This window comes from Paramisgurnus dabryanus, chromosome 7 (genome assembly GCF_030506205.2).
Source record: "Paramisgurnus dabryanus chromosome 7, PD_genome_1.1, whole genome shotgun sequence".
Lineage (NCBI taxonomy): Eukaryota > Metazoa > Chordata > Actinopteri > Cypriniformes > Cobitidae > Paramisgurnus > Paramisgurnus dabryanus.
Window position 1 is genome coordinate 9,119,115 of NC_133343.1, and position 15,156 is coordinate 9,134,270.

The 15,156-nt window shown below is 38.7% G+C and overlaps 1 protein-coding gene and 1 long non-coding RNA gene across 2 annotated transcripts in view; one reads left to right on the forward strand and one right to left on the reverse strand.

Moving 5' to 3' along the window:
• Positions 1 to 7,328, reverse strand: part of LOC141282440 (uncharacterized) — a 29,258-nt gene extending 21,930 nt beyond the window's left edge. Inside the window, exons 1-2 of the long non-coding RNA XR_012337104.1 lie at positions 6,400 to 7,328; positions 6,137 to 6,251 (exon numbers count right to left, since the gene is read on the reverse strand). This is a non-coding gene — a long non-coding RNA (uncharacterized lncRNA). The remainder of the gene's footprint in view (positions 1 to 6,136; positions 6,252 to 6,399) is intronic.
• A 180-nt stretch (positions 7,329 to 7,508) lies between these two features.
• On the forward strand, positions 7,509 to 14,018 carry mcm6 (minichromosome maintenance complex component 6). Its single transcript, XM_065240161.2, has 17 exons — positions 7,509 to 7,771; positions 8,062 to 8,208; positions 8,963 to 9,073; positions 9,206 to 9,455; positions 9,567 to 9,732; positions 9,829 to 9,974; positions 10,063 to 10,213; positions 10,543 to 10,684; positions 10,865 to 11,006; positions 11,776 to 11,883; positions 12,109 to 12,264; positions 12,361 to 12,489; positions 12,578 to 12,739; positions 12,876 to 13,005; positions 13,096 to 13,269; positions 13,371 to 13,510; positions 13,591 to 14,018. Exons 1-17 carry the CDS (start codon positions 7,671 to 7,673, stop codon positions 13,711 to 13,713), a joined length of 2,478 nt encoding a protein of 825 aa, XP_065096233.1. The 5' UTR covers positions 7,509 to 7,670; the 3' UTR covers positions 13,714 to 14,018.
• Positions 14,019 to 15,156: the final 1,138 nt, after the last annotated feature.

Here is a 15,156-nt window from a genome sequence, read left to right on the forward strand (position 1 = left end):
TATAATAAATCTAATTTTCTCTTATTTCTGTATTTGGTTCGACTGTTTGATAATAATTTATACATATTGCAAGGCACACCAAACACAATGCAAAATTGCATAAGCAAACACAGCACACACTTTAGTCTGAAATTCATGTTGTATAATATTGTTAATTTATAATAAATCTACAACATGAATTTCAGACTAAAGTGTGTGTTGTGTTTGCTTATGCAATTTTGCATTGTGTTTGGTGTGCCTTGCAATATGTATAAATTATTATAATCAAAAGTAATATTCGCATAACCCCGCACAACCCTGTCTCCAAACACGTATCATCCAGGATTTAACACCCGTACTGTATAAACAACCGGCTCTATTAATAGAACATCTACTGTATTTCTGTCTATAACACAACAGGAACAACATTTTTCCGCTTCGTTTCAGGAAAGTTAAAACATCAGACTACACACATGTTGTTGTGATACAACGAGTGACCCCTCTCTCTTCTACTAACACACTGACGCACACAAACAAACAACAACAAATACAACCTCAGACATCTGTGCCGAAAACGTTTGGTTTGGAACCCAGACGCGCAATAACTCACGCACATGCTATTTGTTTGCAGGATGGGAAAAATCTAACAATAGGTCAGTCACAATATATGATTATGCTGCATAATAGCTTCCTTCCAGGTCAACTCGTCTCATCTCTCTCTGTACTCGGCCTCTGATTTACCCGAGGATCCATTCGTTCATTCAATCACTCATTTTCTCACGATCTCAGCTGTGTGGAGGATGTCCTCAAAAGTCCAACAACATCCTGACAGACAGCTGAGAGCAAAGCATGTGCACTTCTTTGTGTGTGTGTGTGTGTGTAGTGTCTAACACATCTGACAAGTGTTTTGCTAAACAAGGGAGTGGGAGCAAGTGTTTCTTTTCAAAGTCTTTCAAAAGTGGTGCGATAAACCAGGAACAAAGTTCTTATATCGAAAACTGTCTCTCTGTTACTGTTATATATTCAGGTCAATGCAACAGGTGGAGAATTTAACAAGCAAAGTGTTGAAGGCCGCTGTGAGGGTCACTGCGATATCAGGTGTGTTTTATTATTTATGAATGAACGAAACGAAATGCAACGCAATGCATCATAAACCTTTCAGGACCGCTATACGGCCTCACGGTCAAGCTCAATGCAAAGTTAGCAAGAGTCAACGCTTCCTAGCTTTCCTGTGAATCAAGGGTAACAATGGTGGGAAAAAAGGACCTTCAGAGAAGGGACCCGTGTTCACACGTCCGTGTGCACCCGACAGCCCCTGACATAGACCGATAAATTAAACAGAAAAAGTCTATAACTAACAGGCCAACAAAAACGAAATGTTAAGTGTTAAAAAACTGATGACAGTCACCCATTTCAAAAACATTTCAGTTAAAATTTGCCTAAAAAACTTATCTAAAAGCATTTGATCAAAATTTTCCAGCTCCCCTAGAGTTAAACATTTGATTTTTACCGTTTTGAAATCCATTTAGCTGATCTCCGGGTCTGGCGCTACCACTTTTAGCATAGCTTAGCATAATCCATTGAATCTGATTAGACCATTAGCATCGCGCTAAAAATAACCAAAGAGTTTCAATATTTTCCTATTAAAAACTTGACTCTTCTGTAGTCACATTGTGTACTAAAACCGACAGAAAATTTAACGTTGCGATTTTCTAGGCTGACATGGCTAGGAACTATACTCTCATTCTTGTGTAATAATCAAGGACTTTGCTGATGTAACATGGCTGCAGCAGGTGTAGTGATATTACGAACTGCCTGAAAATAGTCCCCTTGGTTACTTTCAGTGGCAGGGGACTATTTTTGGGCAGTGCGGTCTTAGTACACGATGTACCTACAAAAGAGTCAAGTTTTAATTAGGAAAAATATTGAAACTCTTTGGTTATTTTTTTGCGCGATGCTAATGGTCTAATCAGATTCAATGGATTGTGCTAAGCTATGCTAAAAGTGCTAGCGTCAGACCCGGATATCAGATAAATGAATTTCAAAACAATAAGAATCGAATGTTTAACTCTAGGGGAGCTGGAAAATAAGCATATTTTGAAAAAAAGTGGAGTGTCCCTTTAAGTAGCTTACACTTTTGCTTCAATAGATTATGTGCATGACTTTGAACTGAATCTGTTATATCAGCAACTATCATGCAGTTAGACCTTTAACTTTAAAAAAAGTACATTCTTATCTCTGAGAGAAACAGCATGAGACAACGGTAATTGGGCTCCCCGCCTGCACTGACATTGCATGAATCGTCACACATTGTGTGAAACGCTCATCCAAACACACACCTGCTGTTAGACACAATGATCTTCCTCCGAAGACTCTTATATTCTCACTGTGTGCTAATAAGAGAGCAGCTCACTCAAAGATTCCCACAATCAGCCCTAAACAAACACAAAACATACAAAACATGAGCGAGGAGGGGGTGAGGGTGAGAGAGAGAGAGAGACAGAGAGAGAGAGACATACAGGTGCAGAAACAAACAGATGCCATTTTAGGCACACAGGCTTATAAACATATATTCCCTTGATAAAACAAGCTTGCGCACATACGCGCCTGTCCTGTGTATTCGGCACACAGGTCTCTACAGGTATTTATATTGTGTGTAATTATGGAAGCCTGTTAAAAACACACCTGAAATTTTGGATTTAGTGGATTTTCACTTTTGCAACCGACCCTGTTAAATCCCTGCAGGATTTTCACTCTTTGGAAACTCTAACCCGAAAGACTTAGGTTGACCTCTGATGGCTTTAGGAGCTCTTAGTGCTCCTGTGACCTTCTCCTGGAGACCTTTCACCTCTGACATCTGTACCCTGCTCTCTTTCACTCTCTCTCTCTCTCTCTTTCTCTCTTTTGGGGTGAATGAAGCTTAAGGCTGTGATGCGTGTACACAAAGTGTATATAGATATGTATAAAACTGTGTAAGGTAAGGTTTAATTAAAAACCAACTAAACCATGTTTTCATCTTACATCATGTGTTACATGATCATGTGTGTGAGGGTCCGGGTCAAAATCCCTTCAGGGGAGTCGCGTCACTATAGGCGGCCATGCTTGCAACGCCCCCAGGCATTTATTTTAGTCATGCAAAACTAAAGTCCTATTTATAATTTAAAAGGGAAAATACAGATATGTCTAAAATCACAATTGAACAACATATTTCTGACCTCTGACATTCATTTTACTGTAACTTTTGTTTCTAAAGCTCAAATTAAACAAAAAAAACCTTTTTTAGCTACTGCGCATGCGCACATGTTGGCAAGCACCTCATGACTCTACATAGAGCCCCCCAAGACTCATCAGTCTTTATTGATTGATGATTGGTTCAGTCGGCAGAGCCGCTATACTGAGTGTTGCATTGTCCTTTATTCATAGTAATAGGAGTGTTCAATCCTGTTATATTCAACATCGTTGGTTCGGGTATAAAAACCAGTCCTAGTAGAAATCCTAATACAGTGTGTAATATGTATTGTGTCGCAGGGATGGATTATTTTTGTAGGCCAACCCGGAAGTTAGCAGGACACTGGTGTTCTCACAAAAAAGCCCATTAAAGGGATAGATCACCTAAAAATTACAATTCTTCATGTTGTTCTAAACATGTATGAGTTTCTTTTTCTGATCGACACAAGATATTTTAATAAATGATGGTAAGCACTAGAGCTGGGATGATGCATCGCATTTCCCATTAAAAATAACCGTCTAAAATCGAATCTGAATCGCAAGACTCCGATTCTGTGTTTCATGCGCAGCTTGTGCGTGTACTACAGGGTCTTTGATCAGTAGGAAGTTCTTATCAATCTAAAATCAAACAATTTGAAGAACAGCGATATAAATATGCTTATAGACATTTCCTGGAATGGCGTGTGTAATGCTACTTCTTCTGTGGCACAAATTAAGTTTCTGCACGAGAGCTCCCTCTGGCTTTTGGATGTGGCGGCATTTCACCGTAATTCATTAATATTCATTCATTCAGAAAACGCGCATTTGCACGATTAATCGTCCCGGCCTTAGTAAGCACACAGCTGTCCAAACCATTGACTTCCATAGTATGAAAATACAATGGAATTCAATGGGTACTGTTTTGCAATAATCCAAACGTTTATGGGGGGAAAATAATTGGCTTTTTTCAAGGGAACCAGTATCCCGCTAACTAACGCGTTAACCTACAGAAAAAGTCATCCATGCAGCACTCTATCCATCCTTGTGGGCATTAATTGGATAAAACACCATAAAAAATGCAGACACTTAATTCAAAATCTCTGGAAATGTCCGTTTGACTTCAAATCGAGTACAAATAACTTGCAATACTATATTTTAAACACAGATGGCGACAGAGAGGCAAGCATTATAGATTGCGGCTTTAGTTATTAGAAATTCTTTTCTGCTTTGACATCCAGAATAATATCTGTCAGGTCTTGCATTAAAAACCATGACAAATGCTTGTTTACACCCAAAAAGATTGTATCAGTTTTTTGACAGCTGTGGCGTCGTGTGAGGGCGTTCTGCGTGGTGATTGTGAAAGACATAAATCTTTTGGCTAATGCAAAATCTTCAGTTCACCCCAAATGCTGTAAACATGCAAGACGGCCCAGGTACACACTTCTATGCCAAAGGTTTCGAAACGTGATGATTTCATGACGCCCTGCAGACAAAGCCGTCTAGACGCTGCCATAACTCTGAACCTGCTCAGGTGTGTGGGGTAATTGAGCGACTTGTTTGTTTACTATATTTACTGAGTTTACCAAACTGATTCCATGGATTGCAAAACTTTTGTACGGGTTTCAAACTGCACTTTCTAAATGCACATGAACCTATACGTATAGAGATAAAAAATGTAACGTTGTGTACTGCATTGTTTCAATAAACATTAATTTAAACTTCTTTATATAGTGAGCCTTGGATTTCAACACGTCTTTGTTCTACTAACCAATCAAACTGCAAGTTAAAAATTTAAAAATGCCGCCACTTGGTGAAATCAACGGCCACAAGTACCGCAAAACAACAGACTAGCCAACTACTTACTGAGACCACAACCCAGCATACGCCCTACAGATACAGACACACATGCATAAAGTGCATAATGTGCACTTTCTCAGTATAGTCAATCAGCAAGTGTGGGTTTTTTGCTAACCAAACTACTTCCTCCAAACAGGTACAAGTAGGCCGCTGTCCTCGATGGCCACAGATCCTCAAACCTCAAATTTGTCAAAACACTGTCCACTGCATCTAGCAGTGTGTCAAAAAAATGAATGGTTTTAAAATAGTGTAACCTACTGACATTTAGTCATTTAGTGAAAAACATTTCTAAAGCAAGTTTAAAGGATTTTAGTGTAAAGAAGATAGTAAAGAAATTCCAGTTGGATTTTAGTTGTTGTTTCGACAAAACATACATCACATGTGTTTAAAAATGACTTGGGCCACAGATAAACTTTCATGGACCATTTTGCATGTTGTGGCAATATTGCACTCACTGATGCCATCTACAGTCTTCATTAAAGCTCACGCTTTACATAGAATGAATAAACAGCGCCATCTACTGCTGAACATACAGTTCTGCAATTGACAAAATAATATAAATTATGCTGCAACGGTAAACAATAAAAATAAAAAATGACGATATGTTTTGGGTGAAAGACTCACAAATAGTATAATTTAAAAAATATATATATATAAAGCATAGGAAATAAGAACTCAGATCTTATTTCAAACTAATTCTGTGTAGCAGTCGAGTAGATTCTTTTTTTTATTAAAACAGCATCTTCCTTCACTTTTGACAGTGCAGTTTAATTTTAACCCGCTCCCTAAATAAAGCAAAAAAGCTAAAATTGTTCAGCAATCATTAAAAAAATTTCAGCAACCATAAAATGCTACGACTAACTGCAAAGCATTACTCGTAGTAGCATTTTATTAAGCGGTTTCTTGATGTCATTAAGCATTTTAACACATTTTTATTTTATAAGCACATTTTCTCAATAACTTATACATTTTGCATCACATAAGTCACACATAAAACTGAGAACTACACAGATGGCTAATATTTTTATAAAAATAAGTAAATCTAAAGATATCTCCAAAATTGCAACAGAAACTCTTGAATTTGTGCACTTACTTCAAAATATTGTTTTTTTCATATAGAGTGATTGTAGGCCATCCCGGATGTTAGCGGGACACTAGTTCTCTCTGAAAAAAGCCAATTCATTTTCCCCATAGACCTTTGGAATATCCTAAAAAAATCAGTTCTGGGTTTAACAAAAGTTTTTGGCACTTGCACATTTTGTCCAACATGATAATTTTTCACAAATGAAGACAACTTTAATGAATTTTGAAGTTTTTTTTCTTCCTATAAACGCATTTAGACATCAAAAATCATACCAAGAGTCTTTCCTTTCCAGCTGATCATGGCCAGAGCTCCAATGCTCAGATACAAACCCACAACTGCAGGCCTGCCAATCTCATATAGGCCGCACAGCTCGGACTCGGACCACAGGGGGCAGTGTTGTTCTTCTCCACCATACGCTGCAGAAGACCTGCAACCTGACAACACATACATATTCATTGAGCTACTTGATGCTGTACATATTAAAGATTAGGCACCGTGTTTATATAATACAAAGAAATTCACTTTGAAAGTTACTGAGCAGTCTGATATGAAGCAGGTATACTAAAGAGGAGGATAGCTGTGTGGACCGACCCTTACGAAAAATTAACCATGGTTATATTGTGGTAAAAGTGTAGTAACCATGGTTTTTTGGTGTATTGATTACTATCAGCAAAACCATGGTTTTACTACACTAACTATGGTTAAACTATGGTTTTTGAAAACCATGATTGTCAAAACCATGGTTATTTTGCAGTTACTATGGTTTTACTACAGTAACCATGGTTTTTTTGTTTTAACTGTAGTTAAACCATGGTTAATTTTCGGATGTACTATCACCCACAACAGATAGAGCAACTGTAAGAAAGAAATCAAATACCGTATAAAAAAAAGTCCACAGCAAAACACAGAAATGGGACTTACCCACCAGACTCTTCAACTTGACATCATCCAAGACTACATCCTGCACTTTATGTACTTTCTTCTTGACGTAATGTTAACAGCATAACAACAATAATTTAAAGAGTGTGTGAACCGGCTAGCAAGTGCTATTTAAGTCATCAAATCCACATTCACCTCAAAACTGACATAGAGCCATCGCTGTTCAGCTATGAATGTTGATTCTTAATGAAAGTTCACAATGTTTACATGTTTTTTATATATAAAATCGTAACATGTATGAGAGTTATATTCAATTGTCCGTGTTGCTGTAGTTCACTGGTTTGCTAACTTAGTAACGTATCGAAGGTTTCCTAAAGAGAAAGAGAAATGAAAAAGTTATTGCGTTTTAAAGGCTACTCTTGCCATCGCTAATATGGCGGCGCCGCTGACGTATCTCACCAGCGGACCAAAAGCGGCCAATGCGCGGTCTAGTCTTTTATGTCTATGGCTTGCATAGCACGCAACAATTTGATTGGTTCCTGGTGGCGCGAAAATAATCACGTGGTACAACATTCCGCGCGAAAACTTCAGCGAGGACTCGCGGAGCTTTGTCTGTCACACGAACACCGTTGTTATAACTTTGTAATAGCAATTCATTAAAAAAATGGATCTTACGGAATCCGGAGTGGATCAGCCTGCGGGTCAGACGATCAAAGACGAACTGGCGGAGAAATGTCAAAAGTTATTCCAGGCTTTTTTGGAGGAGTGAGTACATGCGGTGGATCTTCAGTAAACTTACATCTGGAGAAGCCCAATAACTCTACAAATACAACTAATCTGGATAAAATATCAAAAATAATAATACTATGCGATAATACTAGTCGTTTGGGTTGATTTTAAATGTAATTTTATATAAAACATATAATAAACTCAAAATTGCTTTATCTCTAGACAATAGCACGTGAACATGCACCGCCCTTGCTTTAACGTTATTGTCTGATAATAATATTTTAATTTATTTTAACATGAGTCCGTGTGTATTTATCGTTGTGCAGGTTTCAGAACAGCGATGGGGAAGTGAAGTACCTTCGGGATGCAGAAGAGCTGATCCGGCCTGAGAGGAACACACTCCTCGTCAGTTACACAGATCTGGAGGGATTTAATCAAGAACTGGCCACCGCAATCCAGGAGGAGTTTTACAGGTAAAAATACAAACAAAAACCTTTCTTACTCATTTTATAATGTATTTATTTTGCAGAGTTTCTTTTCATTATACACTGCAGACTAAAATAGACTTGTTGGTTCATCTTAAAAAAGTTCTTTCAACTTAAAAATATTAGTTGACTCAAAAAAGTGGTGTAAAAATTGTTTCCTCAACTAATGTTTTTAAGTTGAATTAACTCAAAATTTTAAGGAAATCAAGTAACTTAGTTTTTTATGTTGAACAAACATTTTTTACAGTGTAGCATAATCATCTGTAGTAATACACTGTAGCTTTTGACATAGATATAGAGCATTTTCTGACTTTCACGTAGTGTTGCAAGACTCAGCAACAGTTTCGAGAGGAAAAAAGAAATCTTAAAATATTGGTCACTTTGTAAATAATAAATAAAAAGTAAAGCGCATCTACTAATCTAATAATTGTACATACAAAAAGTATTTTTTTTTACAGATGCAAATGTTAAAAACAATGAAAATGCCAATTTGTATCCAATGCACAATTTTTAAACCGATGCATTGTTAACTTTGTATGCCAATGTACTGAGCGAATCGGGGAATCTTCCCATCACTAGTAGGTTGAATGCACTTTAAGTTGCTTTGGATAAACGTGTCTGTCAAAAGCATGAAAATGTAAAAGTGAGGAGTAACTGGGTAAAGTGGATTCATAATGCATGTTTAGTAAAAAAAATCTTTGAAGGAAATGTTTTACTACAAATAAACCCTCTTTATTTTTAGACTTTACCCCTACCTGTGTCGAGCTGTGCGTAACTTTGCTCGTGAACACGGAAAGGTTCCTGTCGCCAAGGAATTTTACGTTGCCTTCCAGGATCTACCAACAAGACACAAGTAAGGACATATTATAACAGTGTAACGTACTACTAAAAACATACATTTAATATGCAAATTAATAGTTTATACCCAAATTTTTTATTTGAGAACATTTTGATTTATTTTTATCTTTGTTCTGTGTCCTTACAGGATCCGTGAGTTGACTGCGCTGAAGGTCGGCTCGTTGGTACGGATCAGCGGTCAGGTTGTCCGTACTCACCCTGTTCATCCCGAGCTCGTGAGTGGGACATTCCTGTGTCTGGACTGTCAGGGAGTGATAAAGGACGTTGAGCAACAGTTTAAATACACGCAGCCGAGCATCTGCCGCAACCCCGTGTGCAACAACCGCAGGCGCTTTCTCCTTGACACAAACAAGTCTAAGTTTGTTGACTTTCAAAAGGTAGGAGCGATGGTTTTCTACATTTTATGTAGAAAAGTCAATCGTAAAAAAAATGAAATTAGCTGGGTTTTCACATGTTGATAATTTGATATTCGTCTGCTTTGACACCAGGTGCGTATCCAGGAGACACAGGCAGAACTTCCCCGCGGCTCCATTCCACGTAGTATGGAGGTGATTCTGCGGGCGGAGGCTGTGGAGTCCGCACAGGCTGGTGATAAATGCGACTTCATCGGCTCGCTCATTGTTGTGCCCGATGTATCCCAGTTAGCTACACCAGGTGGGTGAAATAAAACATCCCTAAGCATTACAGAATTCATCCCAATCCCTTTTCTCTCTTTCATAACTTCCTATTGCTCTCCATTATCATATAAAGGTGTGCGTGCTGAGACCAGCACCAGGACAGCTGGAAAACAGGGTTACGAGAACGAAGGTGTGCGTGGACTGAAAGCGCTGGGCGTCCGGGAACTCAGCTACAGACTCGCCTTCTTGGCGTGCCACGTAGCGCCCACCAATCCCAGAGTAAGAGCGCATCCGGTCAAGTACAAAACTTCTGAAGATGCTTTGTTTGATAAAATTATTTCTCACAATGACATGTCTGTGTTTGTAGTTTGGCGGTAAGGAGATCCGAGATGAGGAGCAGACCGCTGAGAGCATTAAGAACCAGATGTCGGTGCAGGAATGGGAGAAGGTGTTCGAGATGAGCCAAGATAAAAACCTCTACCACAACCTCTGCACCAGTCTCTTCCCTACCATTCATGGTCAGTTGCCACGAACATCATGGCATCTCTGCGTTACAGAGTAACATTCTGTGGTAGTCATTTAAAGTTGACAGGTCATGGACTGGATGTAGAGAGTCTTTGCAAGCCAAAAACATTTTAAAATTCATCCGAATAGATATACTTAGAGCGTAGTGAATGTTTGTATTTTATAATCACCTACTTACACCTAATTTGCTACTCCAGTATGTAAATATGACACAACACTGCAGAGAATACACAGGTTCATGCACCAGATGGATCTTTCCAAATGACCAGTTGCATAATGTCAAGATGCCATATAAATATTCACAATACTGTCACTGTTTCAGGCAATGATGAAGTTAAGCGAGGAATTCTGCTCATGCTGTTTGGAGGTGTCCCTAAAACCACCATGGAGGGCACATCCCTGAGAGGTGACATCAATGTCTGTATCGTTGGAGACCCCAGCACAGCCAAAAGCCAGTTCCTCAAGTGAGTACAACTTCTAAAGTGTGGAAGTTACATTTTTACTAATAATATATTTATGTATTTAAATGTGATGAAATTGTATTACTTTAGAACAGATTCCAATAATTGAATGAAGAAAAGCACAGCATTTATGTGTTAGTCTGTAAGGACTTGTTAGTTCTCACAGTTGGGCTGTTTCTACAGGCACGTAGAGGAGTTCAGTCCACGGGCGGTGTACACCAGCGGTAAAGCTTCCAGCGCTGCCGGTCTTACAGCTGCCGTAGTGAGAGATGAGGAATCGCATGAGTTTGTCATCGAGGCCGGAGCGCTAATGCTGGCTGATAATGTGAGTTTAAAACAAAACAAAATCGACCTTAAAACTTCACAGCAATACCAACGTATTTACAGAGGTACCTTAGATTATATAAGGAATTCAGATGCAAAACTCATTAAAGGAATAGTCTACTCATTTTCAATATTAAAATATGTTATTACCTTAATTAAGAAGAGTTGATACATCCCTCTATCATCGTGGGGCGCGCTGAGACACTTCGATAGCATTTAGCTTAGCCCCATTCATTCAATGGTACCACTCAGATATAAAGTTAGAAGTGACCAAACACATCAACGTTTTTCCTATTTAAGACGAGTAGTTATACGAGCAAGTTTGGTGGTACAAAATAAAACGTAGCGCTTTTCTAAGCGGATTTAAAAGAGGAACTATATTGTATGGCGGAACAGCACTTTTGGGAGTACTTCAACTCGCCTGAAAAATCCGCTCCCCTTCTCCCTCTCATAATGGGAGAGGGAGACTGTTACTGCGCCAAGTCGAAGTACTCCTAAAAGTGCTGTTCCGCCATACAATATAGTTCCTCTTTTAAATCCGCTTAGAAAAGCGCTACGTTTTATTTTGTACCACCAAACTTGCTCGTATAACTTCTTTAACTAAATCAAGTTAAAAATGTGAAAAAGCATAATAGAACCACTTTAACTAATTTTGTCACTGAAATTGTAGTGAAATGTTATTTGCCAAGCTCACGTGTTAACTAAAAACGCAGATATTTATAAATTGTTAAGAGCCAAATGTGTAAAAAAATTACATTTGTTGTCCTCAGGGTGTTTGCTGCATTGATGAGTTTGATAAGATGGAAACAAGAGACCAAGTAGCCATCCACGAGGCCATGGAGCAGCAGACCATCTCCATCACCAAAGCTGGCGTCAAGGTAAAAGTCAAAGATTTACAATTGTGCATTTGCCAGATGCTTTTATCCAAAGCAACTTGCAGTGCATTACAAACCTTTACATGTTTTTATCAGTATGCTTTTGAACCACTACTTTTGGCGCTTCTAACACAGTACAATTTCCTGAAACGTTTCTATCAACAGCCTGTATATTATGCATTTGCCTATGAGGTTGTCAGAGCACTAATACTGTATTTACAATCGTAGGCCACCTTGAACGCTCGCACATCCATCTTGGCTGCAGCGAATCCAGTCAGCGGACGCTACGATCGCTCCAAATCTCTCAAACAGAACATTAACCTGTCAGCACCCATCATGTCCCGTTTCGATCTCTTTTTTATCCTGGTGGATGATTGTAATGAGGTATGTGCATGTATTTGTACAGACACAAAGATGTTTCTGAGCTACAGCAGTATATTAAGATATGTGTGGACTAAAGGTTGTAACCCTTCACCTCAGGTCACCGATTATGCCATAGCCAGACGCATCGTTGACCTCCACTCCAGGATTGAGAATTGTGTGGTGCGCGTCTACACTCTGGATGAGATTCGCAGATATCTGCTCTTTGCCCGGCAGTTCAAACCGAAGGTGAGGGATTGGCATTTGTTGGATCAGCTCTGTTTTTTACCCGTGTCAGCATTTCTTTTCCTGTGTCTTACTCTGTGTGTGTTTTCAGATCTCAAAGGAGTCCGAGGAATTCATCGTGGAGCAGTATAAGCGTCTGAGACAGAGAGATGGTTCTGGAGTTGCAAAATCATCCTGGAGGATCACCGTCCGCCAGCTGGAGAGTTTGATCCGTCTGTCCGAGAGCATGGCCAGGATGCACTGCTGTGATGAGGTAAGAACCAGAAAGAGACACGTGAGCATGACCTCGATTACTGAAGATGAATGTGACAACCAGTATTTAACTAACATCAAGAAGATAAACAGCTGTGAGACAGTATGATATAAGCAAAGATGTTTTTCTTTTTCAGGTTCAGCCAAAGCATGTAAAGGAGGCGTTCAGGCTGCTGAACAAGTCGATTATTCGAGTCGAGACCCCTGACATTAACCTGGATCAGGAGGAAGAGGAGGCAATGGAGGAGGAAGATGAGCAGATAAATGGTAGAGTCATGCTTACATTTCTCAGGGTTCTCACAGTCATGGAAAACTCACAGATTATAAATATATATAAATATATATCCCTGTTTTCAGGACATGATGTTCCTAATGGCGTTAACGGAGAAGTGAACGGTCACGAGCACACAAATGGTATTAACGGTCACGGGGTCAATGGAGATAACAGTAAACCTTCACTGCGTGTGTCGTTTGCCGAGTACAAGCGGATTTCCAACCTGCTGGTGCTACACCTGCGCCGTTCAGAGGAAGGTTAGCGTTGTTTATCAAACACAATATCCAAAAACGAAAACATAACAAGCTCATATACACAGCTTATGGAAATCTGATTTTTACTGCATTGTTTCTTTTAGCTGAAGATGAGGAGGCTCTTAGGAAGAGTGCGGTGGTGAATTGGTACCTGAAGGAAATTGAATCAGAGATTGATTCAGAAGTTGAACTCTTGAATAAGAAGGCAGTGATAGAGAAAGTCATCCACAGACTGGTTCATTATGTAAGTATATGTCTTTGTTTCACAATGTATATATAAATGTGTTTTGTCTTAAAAACGAGTAATACTTTTGTCTTTATCAGGATTACATTCTTATTGAGCTCACGCAGTCTGGGCTGAAAGGATCTGTGGAGTCCAGTGGATCAGAATCCCAGGAAGAAGACGTTACTCTTGTTGTCAACCCCAATTACACATTTGATGATTAAATATTTTGATGCCATGTTCTCTGCTGTACAAACAGTTCACATCTGTTTATCCATGTTTATATTGTTCCAGTTCTTCATTTTAAATTCAAAAACTCAAGATCTGACTGTTTATTCGATTTAAATGGACTTTGTGAGGATGGGTATATCCATCTTTGTTTTTAAAAGAAGCTGTGGGCTTGTCAAAAAAATATTAATTTTGTAAATATGTTTTTAGTGTTGTAGTTTATATCATGTTTTGTTTTTTTAAAGAGCTATGAAAGGATGTCAAAAAAAGATGCAATAAAGTTCATTTGTTTAATTCTGGAGAGCATTGTATTTTTACAGTTCATCTGTGAATTCTACTGCAGTGGTCAAACTGGCGGACCCAGTTTTATTACATTTTACAAAATACATTAATATATCATAAATTCGGTGTAATTAAACCTCCGCAAAATAAGACTACTAACCAACAACACTACACTGTATAATTAAATACAATTAGAATTTTTAAGTTTTATAATGTTTAATGTCATACATTTTCTTTAGGGGGCTCGAAGGGATTCACCATACACACTGTGTTTTACCCCTACGATGAAAATACATAAACAACAATGAAATTACATTATTTCAGGGTTCCCACGGGTCCTTGAATCTGGGGGGGGGGATTCAAGACCCTGGGAAGTTTTTGAAAATATACATACATAGATACAGGTCACTGAAAGTGCTTGAATCTATTCTATGCAAGAAGTTTTCTGGAAAAAAGTTCATGTTCCCTGTGTAGTGTAGGATAATATTAAATTTCTAAACTTTTTAAGCACGTGTGCTAAACTGTTCGCTTTAAATGCTTATATCTTCTCTATGTGAATGTTGATTCATACCAAAATGGGTTTTTGCATAGTTTTGTTAGACACATGAAAACGTCTCGGGTTAAGTGTGTAACTGTTGTACCCTGAGAAGATAACCAGACTTCCTGCGTCCCTGTAACGCCGTCTTTGGCAATATTTCATATAGCGATATACTTCCTGGCCTGTCTTTGTCGTTAAGCCTCACCATTGTTTGAATTTGACACATTCAGACACACTTACCCCTGGAGGCGTCCCCAAAGTGTCACCGCAGTGACGCAGCGAGAGTTCCCTCATAGGGAACTGTAACAATGTATCTTAAAAGGTAACACGATGTAACCTTGCTCTCACTTGAAATGTGTCCCCACATTAAATCCTTGAACTTGATGGTATTAAACCTGGAAAGTCCTTGAATTTTAAGTTAACTAAGAGAGCCTGTTATTTTCACCACTTAGCATCATTGTCTAATCTCTTATTAGTCGTTAATGAACGAAAATTTGGATTTAAGCATCTACCAAACTGTAATGTTGGTAAAATGTACATTTTACATTTCTTTTTGGACTTTTTAATTGAGCATTAAAAACCTTGTTCCATCTCTCCGGCGTTTATTAGCGGCAATACT

Excerpts from the sequence above, each read along its gene's own strand:
- mcm6 (XM_065240161.2), top strand. The coding sequence starts at position 7,671 with ATGGATCTTACGGAATCCGGAGTGGATCAGCCTGCGGGTCAGACGATC. Across the intron at positions 11,007-11,775 it reads CGCTAATGCTGGCTGATAAT|GGTGTTTGCTGCATTGATGA; the intron begins GTGAGTTTAAAA and ends TGTTGTCCTCAG. Across the intron at positions 13,006-13,095 it reads GGAAGATGAGCAGATAAATG|GACATGATGTTCCTAATGGC; the intron begins GTAGAGTCATGC and ends CCCTGTTTTCAG.